The 23,383-nt window shown below is 40.3% G+C and overlaps 1 protein-coding gene across 1 annotated transcript; it reads left to right on the top strand.

The window, feature by feature from the left end:
- The first annotated feature begins 492 nt into the window (after nt 1–492).
- Nucleotides 493–21,877, top strand: SLC16A12 (solute carrier family 16 member 12). The gene is made up of 6 exons (XM_060126677.1): nt 493–735; nt 11,118–11,221; nt 13,806–13,949; nt 15,580–16,159; nt 18,352–18,611; nt 21,615–21,877. Exons 1-6 carry the CDS (start codon nt 626–628, stop codon nt 21,875–21,877), a joined length of 1,461 nt encoding a protein of 486 aa, XP_059982660.1. The 5' UTR covers nt 493–625.
- The last annotated feature ends 1,506 nt before the right edge of the window (nt 21,878–23,383 follow it).

The following is a 23,383-nucleotide window of genomic DNA, read 5'->3' as shown; positions in this document are numbered from 1 at the left end:
TCCACGCAGAGTCGTTTGAGGAGCCAGGCTCCTTCTGTCCTGTAGCTCTGCCAGCCCCTTGGGCGATGTCTGGGCCTGTGTGGTTGGAACTGTCTCATCCCCACATCCACATTCCAGTCTATGGGAAAGGAAGTGGCGGAAGTCTTAAGAAAGTGCCTTTGCCTTTGAGCTGAGGAACCCGCAGTGGCATGTAATATTTTGCTCATATCCCTTTAGTCTAGACTAAACCACGTTGCCACGTCTACCTTCAAGGTATGGTATCCAAACTGTCGTCATGGATTTGGCTAAAAGTTGAGAAGATCTGTTATTAAAAAAAGAAGAAGGGGGAGAGGTTCCAAGGACAACTAATGGTCTTTGCACTAGGCCAGTATTCACAGTTAACAAATAATCATATTTAACAGGAAAGTAATAATCATTTTCACCAAGTGAAAAAGTGTCTTTGGATATGGCAATAAAATACAACTATGTCCTGATTTTTGGTTTTAGATGGCCAGTAACCCATGTTCCAGGTAGCATTCTATACCAGTCTTGAATGCCAACAGGAAATCACTGGACAGCAGACCCTTCCAAGATCATAACTGGGCTGTTGGAGTAACTTGGAAAAGAAGAAAAAAGAACTGAAACCATGGCAAAAGTAAATCGAGCTCGGTCTACCTCCCCACCGGATGGAGGATGGGGTTGGATGATTGTGGCTGGCTGTTTCCTTGTTACCATCTGCACCCGGGCAGTAACCAGGTAGGTGGGACTTTCTTCTCCATTTATTATCAGATGACCTGGCTTGTCTTTTTTTCTAAGTCGGCTTCGTTCTAGTTCTGAACCTGTCATTGTGAAAATATATGTTTTGTGCATGTGTGTGTGTTTCCTTTGACTGATCGGATATCTTTTTCTTTGCAAGGAATGTGATTTCCTGACACTTAAAAGTCCTGGGTAGTGGTCTCCTATAATCTCTGCCACATAAACCTGGAGGGTTAGGACAATTTTCAGCTAAATATTATGGCTCTGCCAGACATTTCTTTTCATAAGCAGCTCATCCCACAAAGGACAAATATATAAGCTCAAAATAGTCCTTGAAAACATCTCGGCTCACCAGAATACTGAGCCGTTGGAAGCTTAAAGCCTACAGTTTAACTTCTTTTGCTTCATTTTGCACTTGGCTGTGGTAGTGGAGGCTGATTTCTAGGTTGAAGGACAGAAAGAGCATAAATACAGGGATTCTCTCATCTCATTTGGTCATGTTTCCTCTTTTCCTTTTACCCAAGGGCATAGCCTTGACTATACTTAAGTTAAACATGTGTACACTGAGATGATTCATCTCATTTACATTTGGAATAAAGCCACACTTGAAATCTGCATGTGCTAGCTCTCTCCTCTAGAGGTGCCTTCATTCAAATTGAACTCTGTTGCTCTTCTCTGGCAACACTCCCTTGGCAGCCAAAGAAACTGATTTGCACTACATATCTTCACTTGATAGCATCATCAATAAAAGCATCGGGCTTCCCTGGTGGCACAGTGGTTGAGAGTCCGCCAGCCGATGCAGGGGACGCTGGTTCGTGCCCCGGTCCAGGAAGATCCCACATGCCGCGGAGCGGCTGGGCCCGTGAGCCATGGCCGCTGAGCCTGCGCGTCCGGAGCCTGTGCTCCACAACGGGAGAGGCCACAACAGTTGAGAGGCCCGAGTACCACAAAAATAAAAAATAAAAATAAATAAAAGCATTGATGTACCCCCCATAACAAATAGATAATGCAGGAAAGAAGCAGGATGTTTGTTTTTGCTACAATAAGGATTCGTTGATTATGTGTCAAAATAAACTGTAGATTTGTTTAAAATAATATGATGGTTGAGTCTGATTTTTCTCCCGTCTGGATTATGGATCTTGTGTTCTGGGAGTGAGGAGGTCATAGAGTTAAAAGGCATCTCTTTCATCTTTGTTCTTACATGTGGAAGCTTTCATCATTCCCATGAGAGGAAAGTTCTGGAAGTGAGCTTAGTGCTTCTATAAGAAGGGCAGCTGGGAACCAGAAAAGAGGATTGTGGCTGGCGGCAAAGGCCTGTTTTCAGAGGTTCCTGGGAGAGGCTGAGAGGAGGATACCTGAGCACAATAGGCTCAGAGGAGAAAAGGGTGACACACCAGGAAGCAACCAAGAGAACTGGAGACAGAGACGAGGAAAGCAGCCTGCACGGTGACTTGTCAGTTCAGAGGATCAGTGCCTATTGGGCAGTTAATTCTTCTTCCAGTTTTATGGAGAACTAATTGACATTCATCGCTATATAATTTTAAGGCATACAGCATGATTTTTTTTATTGAAGTATAGTTGATTTACAGTGTTGTGTTAGTTTCTGGTGTACAGCAAAGTGATTCAATTTTTTTATATGTGTGTGTGTGTGTATGTATATATATATATATATATATATATGTATAACTGAATATATATATTCTTTTCCATTATGGTTTATTACAGAATATTGAATTTAGTTCCATGTGCTATACATTAGGACCTTGTTGTCTATCTATTTTATATATAATAGTTTGTAAGCATGATGATTTGATTTACATATACTATAGGTTCAGCTAACATCCGTCTTCTCATATAACTACAATAAAAAGGAAAGAAAAGAAAAAAGATAAAAACTTTTCTCTTCACGATGAGAACTCCTAGGATTTATTCTCTTAACAACTTTCCTATATATCATACATCATTGTTAGCTGTAGTCATCATATTGTTCATGACATCCCTAGTACTTATTTAGCTTATAACTGGAAGTTTGTATTTTTTGACCAACTTCCTCCAGTTCCCTTCCCCTCCCCACCCCCCGCCTTGGTAACCATAAGTCTGATCTCTTTTTATGTGTGCTTGGTTGTTGCTTTAGATTCCACATATATTTAAGATTATACAGTATTTGTCTTTCTCTCTCTAACTTATTTCACTTAGCAGAATGCCTTCAAAGTCTGTTCATATTGTTGCAAATGGTAGGATTTCCTCGTTTTTTTTCTGGCTGAATAATATTCCATTGTATATACATACCACACCTTCTTTATCCATTCATCCATCCATGTCTTGGCTATTAAAAATCATGCTGCTATGAGCATGGGGGTGCAGATATCTTTTCTAGCTAGTGCTTTCATTGTCTTTGGATCTATTCCCAACAGTGGAATTTCTGGATCACATGGTAGTTCTATTTTTATCCCTGCTGTTTTCTATGGTGGCTGTACCAATTTACAATCTCATCAACAGTGCACAAGGGTTCCCTTTTCTCTGCATCCATACCAGCGTTTGTTATCTCTTATCTTTTTGATGATGATTATTTTAACACGTGTGAGGTAATAGCTCATTGTGGTTTTAACTTGCATTTCCCTAACAACTAGTGATGTTGAGCATCTTTTCATGTACCTGTTGGTCTTTAGTATATCTTCTTTGAAGAAATGTCTATTTAGGTCCTTTGCTCATTTTTTAAATTGGGTTATTTGTTTTTTTACTATTGAGTTGTGTGCAATCTTTGTATGTTTGGGATTTTAACCCTTTATCAGATACGTGGTTTGCAAATATTTTTTCCCATGCTTTTCACTTTGTTGATGGTTTCTTTTGCTGTGCAGAAGCTTTTTAGTCTGATGTAGTCCTGCTTGTTTATTTTTTATTTTGTCACTTGTGTTTTAGGTGACATATCCAAAAAATCATTACCAAGACCCATGTTGAGGAACTTTATTCCTATGTTTTCTTCTAGTAGTTTCATAGTTTTGGGTCTTATATTTAATCCTTAAATCCATTTCAAGGTAATTTTTGTGAGTGGTCTAAAATATGGGTCTAGTTTTATTCTTTTACATGTGAATATCCAATTATCTCAGCACTATTTACTGAAGAGAATGTCTTTTCTCCATTGAATATTCTTGGCTCCCTTTTCAAACATTAGTTGATGCTTAGGTTTATTTCTGGGTTCTCAGTTCTGTTCCACTGGTTTATGTGTCTGTTTTTATGCCAGTACCAAACTGTTTTGATGAGTACAGCTTTATATTATAGTTAGAAATCAGGAAGTGTGATACCTCTTTCTTAGGATTTCTTTGGCTATTTAGGGTCATTTGTGGTTCCATATAAATTTTAAGAGTGTTTTATCTACGTCTGTAAAAAATGCCATTGGATTCTTGATAGGAATTGCATTGAATATATAGATGGCTTTTGATAGTGTTGACATTTTAATAATGTTAATTCTTCCAGTCTACAAACATGGGATATCTTTCCACTTATTTGTGTCTTCTTCAGTTTCTTTCACCGATGTCTTGTAGTTTTCAGCATAGAGATCTTTCATGCCCTTAGTTAAACTTACTGTATTTGAGGCTATTGTAAATGGGATCAATTTCTTTATTTCTTTTTTGGAAATTTTATTGTTAGTGTATACAAACACTACTGATTTTTGTATGTTAGTTTTATATCTGGCAACTTACTGAGTTCATTGATTAGATCTAAGAGCCTTTTGGTTGTGTCTTTAGGATTTTCTATATATAAAATCATATCATCTGCAAATAGAGACAATTTTACTTCTTCCTTTCCAATTCTAATACCTTTTATTAATTTTTCTTGCCTGATTGCCGAGGTTAGGACTTCTAGGACTATGTTGAATAGGAGTGATGAGAGTGGCCACCCTTGTCTTGTTCCTCATTTTAGAAGAAAGCTTTCAGCCTTTTACCATTGAGCATGATATTAGCTGTGGGCTTGTGACCTATGGCTTTATTATGCTGAGATATGTTCCTTCCATGCCCAATTTGTTAAGAGTTTTTATCATAAATGGATGTTGGATTTTGTCAAATGCTTTTTCTGTGTCTATTGAGATGATCATACAATTCCTTTCTTTCATTCTATTAATATGATGTGTCACGTTGATTGATTTGTGTATGTTGAACCATCCTTGCATCCCAGGAATAAATTCCACTTGAACCTGGTGAATGATCCTCTTAATATGCTGCCAATTCAGTTTGCTAGTATTTTATTCAGAATTTTTGCATCTATACTCATCAGGAATATTGGCCTGTAGTTTTCTTTTCTAGTAATGTTCTTTTCTGGTTTTGGTATTAGGATAATGCTAGTCTCATAAAATGAGTTTGGGAGTGTTCCTTTCTCTTTGATTTAAATAATATGCTTAAAGGTTAAACCATACATCTGGAAGGTAAAAATTCAAACAATACAGAAACATATAAGGTAAAGCCATTTTCTCCTCACTTCCTGAATCCCTGTTTCACTGCCTAAAGTTAATCTCATAAATAGTTTCTTGAGATCTGTCCAGAAAATTTTTTAAAAACCTTATGTCCATATATAAAGCATGTTCTTTTCATTTACACCAATGGGATCATATTATACACACTGTTTTGAACTTTTTTTTTGCTTAATAATATCTTTTGGAAATATTTCCATATCAGCACATATGGCTCTACCTCACTGAAAGGTAGGTGCTTAAAATTTCACCATATGAATGTTTCCATAATTTATTTAAAACATTTTTATTGATGGACGTTTATATTGCTTGTTGGTTTTTGCTTTACAGACAATGCTACCATTTATAATCCAGGGCATTTAAAAATCATATTTCACTCTTACCTTGTAACTGATGACGCTTCCTTACACATAAAATTTATATAAGCTTAAAGTTGTGCAGGCTATTAGTCATTCTTATTTATTTACTCCCTCTGTTCGTTAATGTGCATTGCTTACATATTTTTTCTTCAAGACATCTTGTTACCAAACACAATATCTATGTTAAGAATCATATTTCAGGACTTTCCTGGTGGCACAGTGGTTAAGAATCCACCTGCCAGTGCAAGGGATATGGGTTCGAGCCCTGGTCCGGGATGATCCCACTTGCCGCGGAGCCACTAAGCCCATGCGCCACAACTAGTGAGCCTTTGCTCTAGAGCCCATGAGCCACAACTACTGAGCCCACATGCCACAACTACTGAAGCCCGTGCGCCTAGAGCCCGTGCTCCACAACAAGAGAAGCCACTGCAATGAGAAGCCCGCGCACTGTAATGAAGAGTAGCCCCCGCTCACTGCAACTAGAGAAAGCATACACGCAGCAACGAAGACCCAACACAGCCAAAAATTAAAAAATAAATAAATTTATATATTAAAAAAAGAAGCATATGTATGTGGTTATTAAATTTTACCTCTGACAAGCCTACTCACATGTGTGGGCAAGAATCTCAGGTGTTACTTCTGAATTTTACATACCTACAGTTTGATATGACTATTCAAATCAGTTGGAAAAAACCCATCAAACAGAAAACAAAATAACAGAACAGGTAAAAAAAGTCACAAGAAATAAACATAGTCCCACAAATATTAAACCCCCCAAAACAATTTAGTGGAGAGAAGAGATTATGATTTACAACACCAAAATATCTTATTATCGTTTGGGGTGCTTTCCTCTTAGTTGTCCTATGTTCTTCCACATTTCCAACTTCTGCATCTCTCTTTTACTAATTCTTTCTCTCAGCTTATAAGCTCAGATTCTTCACACCTCTACTGTACCGTATCTAGCCACGTGCTCCTACATAGATGCCATCTGTTCTTCCTTTCTCATTCACGTTCTTGAAGTTGCTACTCAACCATTTCACTTCTTTATCTTCCAGTGACTTCTCTAGCAACTCTCAGCCTGCCTTCCCTCCTAATTTCCTTCCTTTCGTACCTTGAACCTTGAACAATGTTTAATGAGCACCGCATACATGGAAGCTATGGTACTAGATATTTGGGATTCAATGCAAGATAAGACAGACATGGTCTTTGCTGTCACAGAGCGAGAGTCTAGTGGAGAATACAAACAAATGCAAAGAACATTGCCACACAGTGTGGTAAGGGTCCAGCATGTAGTGGAAATACTTAAGAAAGGTATCAAGCCCAGACTCAGGTAGTCAAGGAAGCCTTCCTGGAGGAGTTGACTATTATCTTGAGACTAAAAGAATGAGGGAGGCTTGCACCAGATGGGAAGAAAGGAGAGATGCTAAGAAGGACCAACTTATGCAGGGTCTCATAAGTCATGTTAAAAAAGGTTGAAGTGAGCTTCCCTGGTGGCGCAGTGGTTGAGAGTCCGCCTGCCGATGCAGGGGACACGGGTTCGTGCCCCGGTCTGGGAAGATCACACATGCTGCGGAGCGGCTGGGCCCGTGAGCCATGGCCGCTGGGCCTGCGCGTCTGGAGCCTGTGCTCCGCAACGGGAAAAAAAAAAGTTTGAAGCATCGGGATCTGATTTGTGTTCTAGTGAGGAGGACACTTGGACCATGGAGTGTAGAATATACTGAAGGCAGCCAAGTGTGAATTCAGGAAAATCAGTTAGGAGGGTTTTGGCTGCAGTCCAGGAGAGAAGTGTTGTCATGAATGATAAATGATAAAGGCAATGGAGCTCCGTGGCAGCGTTTGAAAGATATGTATAAGGTAGGATAGCAGAATTTGATGGTTGATTAGATCAGTGGTCCTAAACAGGCTGACTTTGCTCTCCGGGGGCACCTTTGGCAGCGTCTGGAGACATTCTGAGCAGGGGCCAGTGATGCTGCTTAACATCCTGCGACGCACAGGACAGCCCCCAGGACAAAGAATTATCAGGTCCGAAATGTCAATAGTGCTTCGACTGAGAAACCCTGGGCTAAGGATAACTTAACTATTTTGATACTGAGGCTATATCCAAGAAATCATTATTCACTTAAATCGAAGGCCTAGTGGTTAGGAGAAAATAATAGACTTTTTGTACTAGTCTAGCAATCTTTAGGATGTTAAGAGACATCGTAGAGTTTCCTGTTATTGTTGTACCGAATTAAAACTAGTATAAGTCTGTTGCAGTTAGCTCATGCAGTTAGCTCATGCTTTAGAAAAAGTTCTGCAATATTTTAATTAAATTTAAATTTATATACTCAGCCGGGTAGTTTATGTTATCATTCTCTGCATTTTCGTTGAGACTATGTTTCAGTACTCCAAACTCTGATATAATTATTAACCTAGCATCGGATCTACTATAGCACGTTGTCTGGTTTCTTAAATCAGTGAAAGGGGAAGGACAACTTTTGATGTCCCTTTGATAGATATCATCCCATACAGTGCTCAGTGTGGAGGACAAGAACGGGACTCTGGTGAATACGGAGGTGTGCCATCTGGAGGGCCTCGGCTGCAGGGTGAACATCAGCTGTCAGTGTCCGCAGGGTCCCCCTCACCTGGGCAGAGCTGCCTCTCGCGAGAGCTCGCCCCTCCAGCGGCGCCCATATCCAATGATTGACGGAGGGAGGTGCGTAAAGGCCCGCCCATTTCCCTGGGGATTGGCTGAGGCCCGTCAGGCCTATATCTGTTTGCCCAGCTCACTCTGCCTAATCCTGCCCACAAGGGTTGATCCCTCTCTGTACTCTGCACATCAAACCCCATCCCAGTACCTTCTGGGACTTAGAATTTAGCACCCTATACCAGGGGTCTCCAACCCCTGGGCTGCGGACACGAGCCCGCGGCCTGTTAGGAACAGGGCCGCACAGCACGAGGTGAGCAGGGCGAGAGTGAGCGAAGCTTCATCGGCAGCTCCCCATCGCCCGCATTGCCTCCTGAGCCATCCCCCACCTCACCCCACCCCACCCTGCTTCGTGGAAAAATTGTCTTCACGAAACCGGTCCCTGGTCCCTGGTGCCGAGAAGGTTGGTGATCGCTGCCCTATACCGTCCCTTTTCTCTTTCCTATCACCAGGACTGGCAACATAATTACAGGGCCTGGTGCAAGATGAAAATGCAGGACCCCTTGTTCAAAAGGCAGGAAAAAAAGGGTTAGTAAACGTACTAAAATGGGAAGCTTTTCCTTTTTTCAGCGGTCTCGGTTTTTCACGGTGTTTTAAATTTACTATTTAGTGTTGTTCTGAGTAAAGAAAATGGAAATGTTAAATTAGTAGCACAAATCTGCCGTTCATCTTTATATTACCGGTAGCCCTACCTTTTACTTTCCTTCTGTGTCATCATTTTCAGCATAAGTGATCAGCTAATCCAGAGAAGCAACACGAGTAAGAAAGGATCTGATAGGAATCCTTGGCCCTTTGTCTTTCTTAAAACACCATTGCCTTCTTCTGCATTTGAAGCAAGTTTTGGTTTGAAAGGAAAGCATGGTCTTTCTCTCTCACTCCCCTGTGCACACGCTCACTCAGCTGTAGGTGTAACACACTTACCTGGTACTCAGTCTGAGTCTTACTGGACTCCCACACAAGAGTCTACTGGAATTCTGTGTCCTGGGGCATCTCTAAGACTATGTGCAAATGGAAAAGCACAGAATTGCAGACTGAAGAATCCGTAGCTCTCTGCTCACATGCATGCTTCATTGTCCCATTGGACTTCACTTACAATATGCAAATTCAAAGATAAAATTATTAGGAATTTTAAGACAGTGACAGCTGTGTTGAACCAAGTTTAATGCTTCTGAGCGCCAGATTCTGTGCGACTGTATAGGTTGTATGCCCATGAAGCTGGACCATCATAACACAGCAGTCCTGATTGTCTTCCCCCTTCTTTAACTTTTCCATCACTCACTTTTACCTCCAGCAGCAACTGGAGAGGAAAGAGAGAGTAAAATAACAGGTTATTAGGGGCTGCTGAAGCATAATGAGTTGGAATGTGGTCCTATCCAAGGAGACAGATATCCTCCTATCTCATCTCCAAGCTGCAAGGCCTGATTTCTTTCCCTGCTATCACGGAGCTCTAAAAGCTTCCTGTCTTGAATTATCTGTGTGCAGTTCATTCCAAACTATTGCTTCTGGATCACTTATGTCTTGTTTTTCCTAAGTAATTAGCTATTTTTCAGCATAAAAATTTCTCTGTCTCTGTCGTTTCTGTCTCTGTCTCTGTATATACATCCCCATACGTATGTATATACACACACACAGATAAATTTCTGATTGTATAAGAAATCAGGTTCGCTGTAAAATAATTCAAAATGCAGAATAAAGACAAAAAATCATTTATAACCTCACCATGCACATATAATGACCAGATACATTTTGGTTAATATGCTTTCAGTCTTTTTCTAGTTACATGAAGTACATTTTTATAAAAATAAGCCCTTACTTTATGAGCTATTTTGTAACTTACTTTTTTACTTAGCATTGTATTGTGAATTTATTTCCAAATCAATAAATACAAAGCAAATCATTTTTAATACCTAATAATATTTCATTTTATTGATGTGCTATAAGTTACTTAACCAGTCCCTTACTGACAGACATATATGCTGTTTACAATATTTGGCTATTATAAATAGTTCTCCGGAGTATATCCTTTTATGTGTATCTATTATTATTATCATCACCATCTGTCTATTAAAAGGGGAAAACCTGCTTAAAACCTAGAAGTGAAATTGCTGGGTGATGTATAATACTTTATTGTCAAGTCTTAACTTGTATAACAACCTCTTAGAAGTTTCAGATGTTAGTGAAACAGTATGATGAGTAACAATCCATGTGTCTGACCTGTCATCTTTTCCATAAGACCTTCCCTACAGCAGTGATCTTTGCAACCACTTGGTTTCAGCAGCCACTCTAGTGGGTGAACACTTGTTTCTTTTTTTCTTTAATTAATTAATTAATTTATTTTTGGCTGCGTTGGGTCTTCGTTGCTGTGCACGGGCTTTCTCTAGTTGCGGTGAGCAGGGGCTACTCTTGGTTGCAGTGCGTGGGCTTCTCACTGCGATGGCTTCTCTTGTTGCAGAGCACGGGCTCTAGGCGTGTGGGATTCAGTAGTTGTGGCACACGGGCTCAGTAGTTGTGGCTCAAGGGCTCTAGAGCACAGGCTCAGTAGTTGTGGCTCACGCGCTTAGTTGCTCCTCAGCGTGTGGGATCTTCCTGGACCAGGGATCGAACCCGTGTCCCGTGCATTGGCAGGTGGATTCTTAACCACTGTGCCACCAGGGAAGTCCTAAACACTTCTTCTTATCCCTTAGAACATCTCAATGGTTAGCTTCTGATTTCCCACTTATTACAGGCCAGCAACGTACCATTGAAAATCAATTAAAACCCCTGGAGACTGGAACAGATGATTGAACCAAAACTTGAAACTCTCAATCGAATACATGTTCATTCTTCTTTTTTTTGGGGGGGGGTATAAAATGTTTGCACTTTTTTTTTTCAGATGTATTTCAATTTTTTTTGTGGACTTCCAGACATACTTCTCTCAGGATTATGCACAGACAGCCTGGATCCATTCCATTGTAGACTGTGTGACCATGCTCTGCGGTGAGTATCTCCAGGGATAGATAACTACTGGCTACCCTTGAACTATACATGACAGTGACCTTCCACTGCCTTTGATGACCAGTTTTTCTGAGTAGAAGGGCTATGATTAAAAATTGGCTAAAACCATATAAAAAGAAAAGTACGATCCTGCATTTAGCCAAACTCCCCCAGATGTGCTTTTGCAGTTAACATTCTTGGCTGATGTCAGATGGACCAGGTAGTGAATACAGTCAATTGGACACATACCTATAGAGATAGGGAACTGGGCAATCACAATACTTGTCCTGATTTTGGACGCAGTTAACCGTACAGTATATGCTTGCTTTCTTCTGAATGCTGTGGTCCCCTCATTCTCCAGTCACATAAACAGCCATTGGAAAGTACCACGAGCCATTTCAATGTGATCTCCTTAAAAGAGTGCCAACAATGTGTGCATCACGTCTCAAGTCTTGTTTTCATTCTCATCCCTTCCCAGAGGGTTCAAAATTTGGCTCATTTTTCATGCATCAATCTTCATTCTTAGGGAAGTATTGTAGAAGGATAGAATGGTGCAATCATGAGATAAGCACATTCACTATGGCTGTAGTTTTCATCAAGAGCCACACAGGTGCTACGTACGGTGTACAGAGTGTTCTCAAGATTCATGGAATCTCTCATCGATCTAAGGAAAAACTAACCTTGAGATTTTTCTTTTTAAAACTTTCCAACCAAAGTTATTAAATGAGTGCCATAGAAATTTTCTGCAATTGGGTCAAATCAAAATGATCTATTTGCAGACGAGACCCATTTAATCCTTTCATTTAGGTGACTCCTGAGTATTTTAGAAAACTGTTATCTCTTCAGGCCATGTCTTAATGGCAAAAGAGAAATACTATATTATTTGGTATCATAAATAATGTCATCTATTCCATTCTAGGTACGGATTCATATTTATTTTTAGAAAAATGTACATAACCAGGAATTGGTTGATTTGTGCTGAAATGTATTTCCTTGGTTGGGAGGAATTTGAGTGCAATTCTAGGTTCCATGAGATGGCTAAGTAGACGCTACTGATAACGCAGGAAGGTCATAAGGGATCAGGAAATCATATTTTCAGGTTTTATTTCTAGCCTGTCTTTTTTGTTTTAACCAGTAAGATGATCACTTGGTTTTCAGGGTCAGATGACTAGGCACAGCCTTTGTGTGAGCATGCCAAGACAGCCATGTTTATCTTTCATGGAGGATACAGGTGGTTCATTTCTCTCACTGTTATCTTTTGGAGAATATTTATAATCCCTCAAAGAGGAATAAATGGCCTTCAGTGACCACAGTGGTCACAATGACCATGTGAGGCATTGAGCTAAGAGCGGGGTCATGTTAGATGCAGAATATTTAAATTCTGCAGAATCACATCTGGGACACCCATTGGGGTCATATCTGTCCTATGATGAACAGGGAAGTGAACATTTTTCATTGAGTTTAGTATACATTTTGTCACTTTCCAATAGCCATAGCAGCATCAGTCTGAAGAATTAGATATATTTTCAGGAGATTTGCTCATTCCTATTCTCCAGAGGTTATATATGCAGCCAGCCACTATTCTAACTAGATGGAATATTGAGCTGATGACTGATTCTATCGTGTACATTTGTGTCACACCCAATTTTAACCTGATCAATATAAAAATTATACTCCACAGATACCTAGAGAATTGGCTCTTCTGATCTTGTTACTAGGAGTACTGGTGTCAGCATGAATTATTCTTCAGAAAGAAATTCATATACATTCCTCACCCATCATCTCTGCCATCAGTCTGAGAGACCCAAGGAGCCAGAATAACAGGGTGAAATAACCCTGCACTCGGTGTAAGGTTCCCTGAACTGTATAGTTCTTGGTGATCTTGGGTATGTCATATTCCCCTAAGCTTCAATTTCTGTTTGGCCTCTTCCAGCTTTAATTATTAGTCTATAAGCCTGGAAGTTGGCACAATTCTGACACATTGTTAAACCACAAATAGAGTGAGGCCAACCAAAATGTCATCATCTCATTTCCTAGATTTTCTGGGCTTTGATTTCTCATCCACAGGGTTTCCAAAAGCCTGGAAACAGTGCCAGATTGTGAAATTGGTCTATGATCTCTCTGCCTGGCCTTTTCCTGCATAACACTGCTGGCCATGCCGTGTTGCCCACTTTCCTTTTCTACCATTTACCTGTCATAGTTATTGTTAATTGTGTATGATCAACACTATATGAAACATACAAGGCACATCACTGTGCAAGTGACATGTAGTTTAAAGGAGCTGATTCACTGTTTAAAAAACACCACATAATCCTGGGATTATGGCTGTCATAGAATGGAGATGTGGAATGAGCTGTCAAACGCCAGTCAGGAGATGTGATCCTCATTCCAGCTTTGCTGCTTATTCTCTGTGGAACCATGGACAAGTCACTTCCTCTCTCCTTGGTTTCCGAATCTGTAGAATGAGTGGGGCGGGCTCGAGGCTTTGAAGATGGGTCGTCCTCTGCTCTGCCAATGCAGCACCCACAGCCTTTCCACAGTGCCCTCAGGGCCTTTGTGTTGAACCTATTTATTATTGTTTTTGAAGCTCCACTTGGGAGTGTTGTCAGTAACCATTTTTCCTGTCAAGTGGGAATCATGCTGGGTGGCTTGCTTGCATCTACTGGTCTCATCCTGGGCTCATTTGCCACCAGTCTGAAGCATCTCTACCTCACTCTGGGAGTTCTTACAGGTAAGGGCACTTCGTGCCACCCTTCTCACCCCACCCTATCCAGGGGTTGTCAAGCCCACCAACAGATCAGTAATTCATAAAATATTCATTTTGTAAGATGCATAATTTATCTTAATGTCTGCCTACCTAGCAGTTAACCAAAAGGGCTAGAAATGCAGTGGACTGTCGTACTGTAGTGAAAATGTGTCACCACTTTAATTCAGCCACTTGACAACAGTGACTGCTGGCTTTCCCTCGGGCAGCCGTGTATGGCTGAGATTCTCCACTCAGAAGCAATGTGACATTAGCCAGAGCAACATAAATTTTCGGCAATGATCATTCTCCCAACATCTTTGCCAAGACATTGAAATACTGTCTGTGGTTGACCTGAGTTGCCCCTACTTTATAGTGAGTACCATTGTCCAATAAATGGGGTTTTACCATTTTAAAAAGAAAGCCCCTGTGAATATTCTTACATTGCACATTTTCTTTTGATGTTATGGAAGTATCTTTAGAAAAATGAAGCCCATAGAAAGAGAAGCAACTGATGTGCATTCCATAAATCACACTTACAGGGACTGCATAGGATCAAGGTGGGCTTGGTTGGTGGGACTAGAGTAGCAGTTTTCTGCCCCATCACTTAGAGGGGAGGGTAACACTAACGCTTGTCTGGGCCACAGGGGTAGCATGATCAGGCCAATAAAGGATATAATCTCGTAGTAAGGTTATAAATCTAGCTCTGTCAGCTAAAAAAGGTATCTGTCCCCTGTCATCCAAAGGGCCTGACTGCTAGGGTGTCCCATCATCCCAGTTTACCAGGAACTATCCTGGTCTTGGTGCTGAAAGCCTCACATCTGGGAAACCCCTCAGTCCAGGCAAATTGGGATCATTGCTCACTCTGCTCTGCAGATGGGAACAGGAGCTGAAGGTAGTTCTCCTTTTCCCTCCTTGACATTTAAATTCCAGGTTTAAAGCCCTTCAAGTTTTCTTGACTTAAAAGGAATAGAAATGGAAAATCTTGAAGAGGCGTTCTGCTGACTTTAAGGGATATTTTCAGGTGGCTACGTGTACATGCTACGTTCGTGTATAAAATTGGCACAATGTTTCCCAATATGTGAGATTACTCTGGAGCTTTCACGGGGTCACAAATGCTGTTTAGACCCAAATTCCAGTGTGGTCCAGATTATCAGAGTTGTGTCGTCAGGGGCAGTGAAGAGTTGAAGTAATTCTCTGGATAATTTAAAAATACTTAAATTATCCAGAGATAATTTAATTTATTAAAATTAATTTTAATTTATTAAAAAAGAAGTGGTGGGGAGAATAAATTTCTTAGGTCAGTGTTATCCTGATTTTCTAGTTAATTCAGATTGAGCTTGTATAATAGTTTTTAAGTTCTTCATTTTATTTTGCTTAAGTCATATTCCCTTAAGGCTTTTCTTCCCAAGAAGAAAGTCATATATATGCTATACTTTGCAAATTGTGGATGACTGGCGAGGGGAGACTCATTTTCAGCTTGGTGTAGAAAGCAGTTTTAAAAGGGTTTATTTGATTCAGATTCTCTTTATTCCAAATAGTATGATTCTGAGAAATGTTCTTTCACGGGCTGTTCATGCCGTGCCACCAGCACTCATAGAGTTCTCTTTATCCCCAGGTCTTGGATTTGCACTTTGTTACTCTCCAGCTATTGCCATGGTTGGAAAGTATTTCAGCAGACGGAAAGCCCTTGCTTACGGGATCTCCATGTCGGGAAGCGGCATTGGCATCTTCATCCTGGCTCCTGTGGTTCAGCTCCTTATTGAACAATTTTCCTGGAGGGGAGCATTACTCATCCTTGGGGGTTTCGTTCTGAATCTCTGTGTTTGCGGCGCCTTGATGCGGCCAATTACTCTTAAAGATGACCAAACAACTTCAGAGCAGAACCATGTCTGTAGAACTGAGACACAAGGCTTTCAGCGGGCGTCTCCCTCTTCGACTTGGACTAAAGAATGGGTGCAGACCTGCCTCTGTGGCTCTTTGCAGCAGGAATACAATTTTTTACTGATGTCAGACTTCGTTGTATTGGCCATCTCTGTTCTATTTATGGCTTATGGCTGCAGCCCTCTCTTTGTATACATGGTGCCTTATGCTTTGAGTATTGGAGTGAGTCACCAGCAAGCTGCTTTCCTCATGTCCATACTTGGGGTGATTGACATTATTGGCAATATCACGTTCGGATGGCTAACTGACAGAAGGTAAATCCATGAAACCGCCATTGGTTCCCCACTAGGGACTTTAAACTTCGAGTTTCCCCTCATCACCTTACCCTCTAGAATACCTAGGTCTGAATAATGTTAACAGGTTTTTGATATCTGAAGGCAACTCTCTTGTTGGTTCTTCTAGTCAGAGGTCAGCAAACTTTTCTGTAAAGGGACAGACATTAAACAGACAAAGTCACCTTGGCTTTGTGGGTCATATGATTCCAACTCTCCAACTCTGCTGTTGTAACACAAAAGCAGCCATAGACAATATGTGACCAAGAGAGTGGCCATGTTCCAATAAGACTTTATTTAATTTTAAATTAAAATTTTAATTTCTCATACAATTTTTCCCTCACAAAATTTTATTGTTGTTTCGATTTTTTCCAAACATTCAAAATTGGAAAAACCATTCTTAGTTCACAGTCCAAAAAACAAATAGTGGGCTGGATTTGGTCATAGTTTGCTGACACCTGTTCTGCATTTTTTAGGATGTTGGGTATGTATAAATGGCAGAAGCGAAGTTCTGGTGACAGATTTAATTCCATTCTAAGTCAAATCAGTCCTCCGGTGAGACAACTTCTGTCTGGGCATCGTGGTTTTAGTTTCTTTTGAACCACCCCAGAGAGTGGCTGGCAATAGAGAGAGGAACAGACTCCAGTCCAGGCAGGAGGATCAGGTCAATAATAACACATTATCTGTAGCCACGTATTTATTTATATATTGATTGATTGATTTTTTAATTTATTTTTATTTTTTATTTTTTTGCGGTACGCCGGCCTCTCACTGTTGTGGCCTCTCCCGTTGCGGAGCACAGGCTCAGCGGCCATGGTTCACGGGCCCAGCCGCTCCGCGGCATGTGGGATCTTCCCAGACCGGGGCACGAACCCGTGTCCCCTGCATCGGCAGGCGGACTCTCAACCACTGCGCCACCAGGGAAGCCCTGTAGCCATGTATTTATATTTGACAGTGCAAAGAGCAAATAGTTTCATTATGATTTTAGGCTTAGAAACCAAAGTTATAAGAAATCTACTGAGTACTTTCTTCAGCTAATGCTAATCTGTTTGGATTGAAGAGAGCAAACTACTCATATTCTCCTAAATGATGGACTCCTCACACTTGAGCTATGACCTGGAAGAGCTGTCATCCTATGACTTCTCACACGTTATGTCTTTGGGAACTAATCAGGATCCAACTGCCGTTATCCAGTATCGTGAATATAATATTTAGTATTAAATCCACATTTTTAATGGTTAATGAGTTGGTGGGAGAGCAAAGAGTAACCATCCTTACAATCAAATAACTCAACAAGAAGCAGCCTGGTATAAGTCTGAGAGAGGGATCTCTAGCCTGAGATATACAAGACCTAAGTTCTTGTGCTGGCTCTGCCCCTTATTATCCCTGTGACCTAGAGAAAATCACCTAACCCTCAGATCCTCAAGGGTCTTCATCTGTAAAATGGGCCAGTTCAATATTTGCCTATGGACATTATAGCATTTTGTGAGGCTTAAATGAGATTGTGGGCAGAAAAACATTTGTAAAGCATAAATTGCTGGTGCTGATATTATACAGAGTCTTTAAAATACTTGGTATCATAGATGGGTTTGGATCTACAAAGGGAAGTGTTCATGGAAGTACCACTGGGGAGGTCTTGAAATACGACTTAGTCCTAATACAAGACCTTCATAATCTCTGGCAAATCACCTTCGTTTCTTCATATTATGGCTTCCTCTTTGTATAACCACTTGGGTTACTGAGCATATATGATGTGCTGGAGACTAACGGATGACACATCTGAAAGCATCTAGAAAATATTAGTCTCCTGACACTCTATGTGTTATTTCACAACTATCCTTGAATAACACTATGAGATAGACAGCCTCCCCATGTTATAGCTAAAGGAATTGAGGTTAGAGTTAGGCAGTTAGTAGGTGGTAGAATTGGATTCAAACTTCTACCTTTCTAATTTTAGAGCACAGGTTATTTTCTACCATACCATGCTTCCTGGGAAGATACATTCTTGCATTTGCATATACCGAAAGAAAGACAGGAAGACAACGTAGAAAACACACAGTGCGGAGGCCATCTCTATAAATAATTGTAGTGCTTACTGCTACCTGGGCACGGCTCTAGAGCTCTTTGATGGAACCTGTGCATACTGCACTCATTCTTGGTCTTCACATCCACAGGTGTCTGAAGAATTACCAGTATATTTGCTACCTCTTTGCCATCGGAATGGATGGGCTCTGCTACCTCTGCCTCCCAATGCTTCAGAGTCTCCCCCTGCTCGTGCCTTTCGCTTGTACTTTTGGCTACTTTGATGGTGCCTATGTGACTCTGATCCCAGTAGTGACTGCAGAAATCGTGGGGACCACCTCTTTGTCATCAGCGCTTGGCGTGGTGTACTTCCTCCATGCAGTGCCGTATTTGGTGAGCCCACCCATCGCAGGTAAGTTTGCAGAGAGAACCCCCAATCACCTCTTCTCTGTCATATTGATGTAAAAACAGTGAACTCACACACACCCATGAGGATTGGAAGTAAGTTGGGAAGAGTGAAAGAGAAAGGGATGCCAGAGCCACAAAACATCATGGTCTCACCTACATCCTTGTTTTATAATCTTCTTCCAACTAACTGGGGGACCTTAGCATACTTGAAAAGAAAAAATCCCAAATTAGGATCTTGATTCCATTCCATACTAATGATAGAAGCAATGGAATGAAGCAGCTGTTCAGACTTATAAATAAGTTGGGCACGTTCAGAGGGAAGGCTGGCAGGAGAACAGGATTCCAGTAGGGGGGGCGGTAGGTGGTGAGGCTGAAATGATAAAGTGCGGGTGTCATAGTGGAATGTCCTGAGTGCCAGCCGAAGGAGTGGGGCCCTATACGCTTCAGAGAATATTGCTAGTATTACAGCTTTTGTGCAAAGGGGTAGTATAGTAAAGAGTATATTTTAGAAAACGTGGTCTAGCAATTGATCTGGTAACTTAGGGGAGAAACAGGATTTTATCCTAATAGTTCAAGAGCCATCTGATAAAGGCCTGAACTAGGGCCGCTGCGGCAGAAATGAGAATGAGCTCTGGGGCGAGGGGGAAATTTGGGGGAAAAAAATCAACTGGATTTAGCATGTGGGGATGACAGAGGGAAAGAAGTCCAAGATAACTTAGGAGATAATGGCATAGTTGAAAGAAATAAGGAAGCTGGAGAGAGTAGCTTTGCCAGAAAAATACTAAAAATTTAATGTTTAGACATATTCAGATATCAGAAATACCCAATAAAATGCTCAGTAGTGCTGTTTAAGGATGAAATCTGAGAATTTGAGGGAGGCCAGATTTGGATATACAGATTTGGGATTCAGGATAAAGCATCTAGAATGTTTTGTAAACTGTAAAAATGATATAAAAATTAAAAACGTAATTAAATAAGTAATTCAACAAATATTCATTGCATGCATTAAATAATTCAACAAATATTTATTGCATACATTAAACAAGTAATTCAACAAATCTTTATTGCCTGTGTACACCAGCACTGTGTTTGGCGCTGTCGGTATAGCAGCAGACAGGTCAGAACCCATGCCTTCTTGCTGGGGTGTGTGGTCTAGACCAGTGTGTCTCAGAATGAGGTCTTGGGACCACCTGCATCAGAATCCCCTGGGGCCCTTGTTAGAATGCAGACTCCTTGACCCTCCCTCTGTGATCTGGACCTTTGGGGGTGAGTTCCAGGAATCTACACTCTCAGCCAGTTCTCTTGTGATGCTCCTGTACACTAAAGATTGAGAATAATTGGTTCAGATTATTACCTGCCTAAATTAAAAACGAGAGTGAAGAAGTTCTCTGAAGATAGGCAGAAGAGATATGAGTCAAACATTTGCTTAGAAGGAAGGGAGGGAATTTTTTGAAGAACGCAGGATTTCTGCTTTAGCTGCTATTATGAATACAAAGTCCGGCTTATTTCTAAACTCCAGCAATTGCTAAAGCATCAAACCAAGGGAAACTGACTGCTTGACAGCTGCTGATGAAAGTTCCTCGTCAGTTTAAACTCCATGATAAAGGACTACATGTTTAGTGCTTCATTTTTGGAAAATGCCCCCAAAATGTTCCCACATCCTCCCTCCACAGCCACTTTTTTGTATTTACCAACCTTTAGGGACAGTGTAACTCTGTTAAAAAGTCATAGGACATAAATTGGGATTCCAGGATCCTTTTTTCAAACCATGGCCTTCATTTGGCAAATCCGACATTATACTCATTGCCAGGTACTAGAGGATTAACATGTGAGTTCCTGTTTAATACTTCTCGTATTTAATTACTTTTAAGATAACTCTCTACTCAATCTCTTCTGTTTTCTGCTACAAAAATGTACAAGCAAATCACATGATAACTAAAATATTTGAGAGTAGTTTGGATTGCAGGAAACTTAGGGCTTCTAACAATTTTTGCATGCCTCTTTTGACTAATCGTTTTGAAGTAGGTGAGAGGAGAAACCATACACTTCTCTGGTGGATTTTCTTGGCATATAAGTAAAGTTTGGAGGAATTTTAAAAAACCTTTTTAGAATTTGAAAAAGAATAGACACGTGTATATGTATAACTGAATCACTTTGCTGTACACCTGAAACTAACACAACATTGTTAATCAACCATACTCCAATATAAAATAAAAATTTAAAAAACTTTTTTAATCACAAAATAATTTCCTGCCAAGGTCTAATTTTACCCCACTGAGTCTCTGATTATTGTGACCTATATTTTGCACATCATATACTCTGGTTCTCCTCAAAATTTAGAGCCGGAATAGATATTGTGGTTAATTTGTTGCAATAAGAGATAAAGAAAATTTATCTTTTCTTTAAAGATAAAGAAAAAAAGAGATAAAAAAAAATTCTGTGATTACAGAATTCTGCTTTCTGAAGTTTGCATTTTAAACTGTAAGATGGTCCAACGTTCTAATTTTCAAACTGGATGGAGTACGATGACTGGATCCAACAGAAAATTTGGATTCTGCTTTATCTAGAAGCATGTTCTATTACTCAGGATAGTCAGTATATGGCTGCTGGGAATACTACTACTAGCATTCTGTACAATTGCATTCTCTTAACACCCTAGATAAAGAAAGAATCCCATCATCAGTAATTTGAATGATGCTGTTTTTATCTTTTTTACCGTATTTCATGGGATTACTAATAATAACTAATATTTATTGTGTGAATACTAAGAGTGTGACACTTCCAAGCACTTTACATAATAACAACAACCCATTTTAGAAGTTTCCCTAGAAAATAGAATGCATTTTTCAGTTGCTGCACAATACTTTTAGGACATCTGCTTTTTATGTCAAAATTATAGCAGCGTTGCTAGCCATCTATTGTTATTATCCTGACAAATTATTAGATTTGAAAATGGGTAAATAATTGAATTTTCAACTCAATATCATTTTTCTGTTGCTTGTTACAGGATGGCTCGTAGACACGACTGGCAGCTACACTGCAGCGTTTCTTCTCTGTGGGTTTTCAATGATATTTAGTTCTGTGTTGCTTGGCTTTGCTAGACTTGCAAAGAAGATGAGAAAAACCCAGCTGCAGTTCCTTGCCAAAGAGTCAGATCCCAAGCTGCAGCTATGGACCAATGGATCGGTGGCTTATTCTGTAGCAAGAGAATTAGATCAGAAAGATGGGGAGTCTGTGGCTATAGCAATGCTTGGTTCCAACCCCGCATGATCAATGGCCTTGAGCCTGAATCTTCAGGGCTGAAAGAGGTGGGACCACTGTATTGTACATGTCTCTGAAGGATTTAATTTTGGCAGAAGTATTGCCTTCTAAGGAAATTTATCGTTTTATTAATATGTTTGTAATGGAAAAATAGCAAATAACAAAGCAAGCTGGACTGGCTCAGAGTTTCCCCATTTGGGATTTGTACTCACAATTGAAGTCGCATCTTTTGGGCAGTGAGCATCACACTATGGAGAATGTTAGGACCTAGCTGATATAATTCACTGTAAATAGAGGTAATTTCAAGGCACGACCAAAGCAGATGACACTGGACGCAGCTTTGTTTCAAATTCTCTGCCCTTCCATCTTCCCTCCTCAGGTAGAAGGTAAACAGAAACATTGACATGTAGGTTTCTTTATGCTGTTCAGAGAAGGGGGTCCTGTATTAATCATTGCCTTTTGAAGAACCTAAAGTACTCTTCAACTACCTGTTTCAAATGCTAATGAGAAACTCGACTAGGAAGAAGGTTTGTCATCCTCACCTTCCACCACCACCGAAAGCTCTTTTCCTAAAACGAGGCACTTAACCTCCAACCAGACGCTCACCTCTGTTGCTATCACATATAATATTTACTCTAAATTAAGTAGAACACACCAAGACACATGGGCGATTTCTAAATCTTACCAGAAATGTTAACTCTAATGCTTCCCTTTTTTTTTCCTTTAGAAATAAAGCATTTATTTAAACTGTAGACAATTCCTGTTAGGAATGGAAAAATGTTGGCAGCATTCCAACTGGGCAGGAATTGAATTCTTGAATCAGTAGGTCTCTAGTGAAAGTTTTCTTTTCAGATCAGATATTTAGGTTCATTACCCAAAACAGGACTTGGGAATTTTGCCTGAAAAATATTATTCTAGAGATACTCTGAAGCTGAGATTCCTTTCTCCCTGTGTTAATTTTTGTTCCAATGTCCACTGCTCTTCATCTCTTTATAGATAATCATTAGTGGACCTTTTCAGCTGAATGAGAAGACTTCAGGGGTTAACCTCAGTATCACAGCCCTCCCACAAATTGTAGCTTTGGTCAGGGGAGAGGGAGGACAAAGTTAAGAAGGCTAGTGGTGTGTTGTTTTACAGTTTATAATCACATACCTTAACTCATTGGATTATAGTTTGCTCATTCCCAAGTACCCTACTTTCCTGTGGTGTGGGATAAAGTCTTCAGATTGAAGAGGGAGGGCATAGGGAGAGAAGAGAAAGGCCAGATCCCCCAGCCTGTCTCCGACCATTTTAAGTCCTCTGAATTATAATCCTGAATCCCAAATCATGTTGCACTTGTAACACAGGGGCAAGTTATACAATTGAAAGGGGATTTTAATTATTCAAAAATTTAAAATCTGAACCTCAGGGAACTATTTTGACCCTGAAGGCCATTCAATCCACTGTCCCCCAAGAGATCTCACAAATGCCTTGCCAGGGGTGCTGAGAGAAAAAACACAGCCATGAGGAAGATCC

Source organism: Lagenorhynchus albirostris, chromosome 16 (assembly GCF_949774975.1).
Source record: "Lagenorhynchus albirostris chromosome 16, mLagAlb1.1, whole genome shotgun sequence".
NCBI lineage: Eukaryota > Metazoa > Chordata > Mammalia > Artiodactyla > Delphinidae > Lagenorhynchus > Lagenorhynchus albirostris.
The sequence above is the reverse complement of the archived record's forward strand: the minus strand, read 5'-3'. Positions and strand labels throughout refer to the sequence as shown.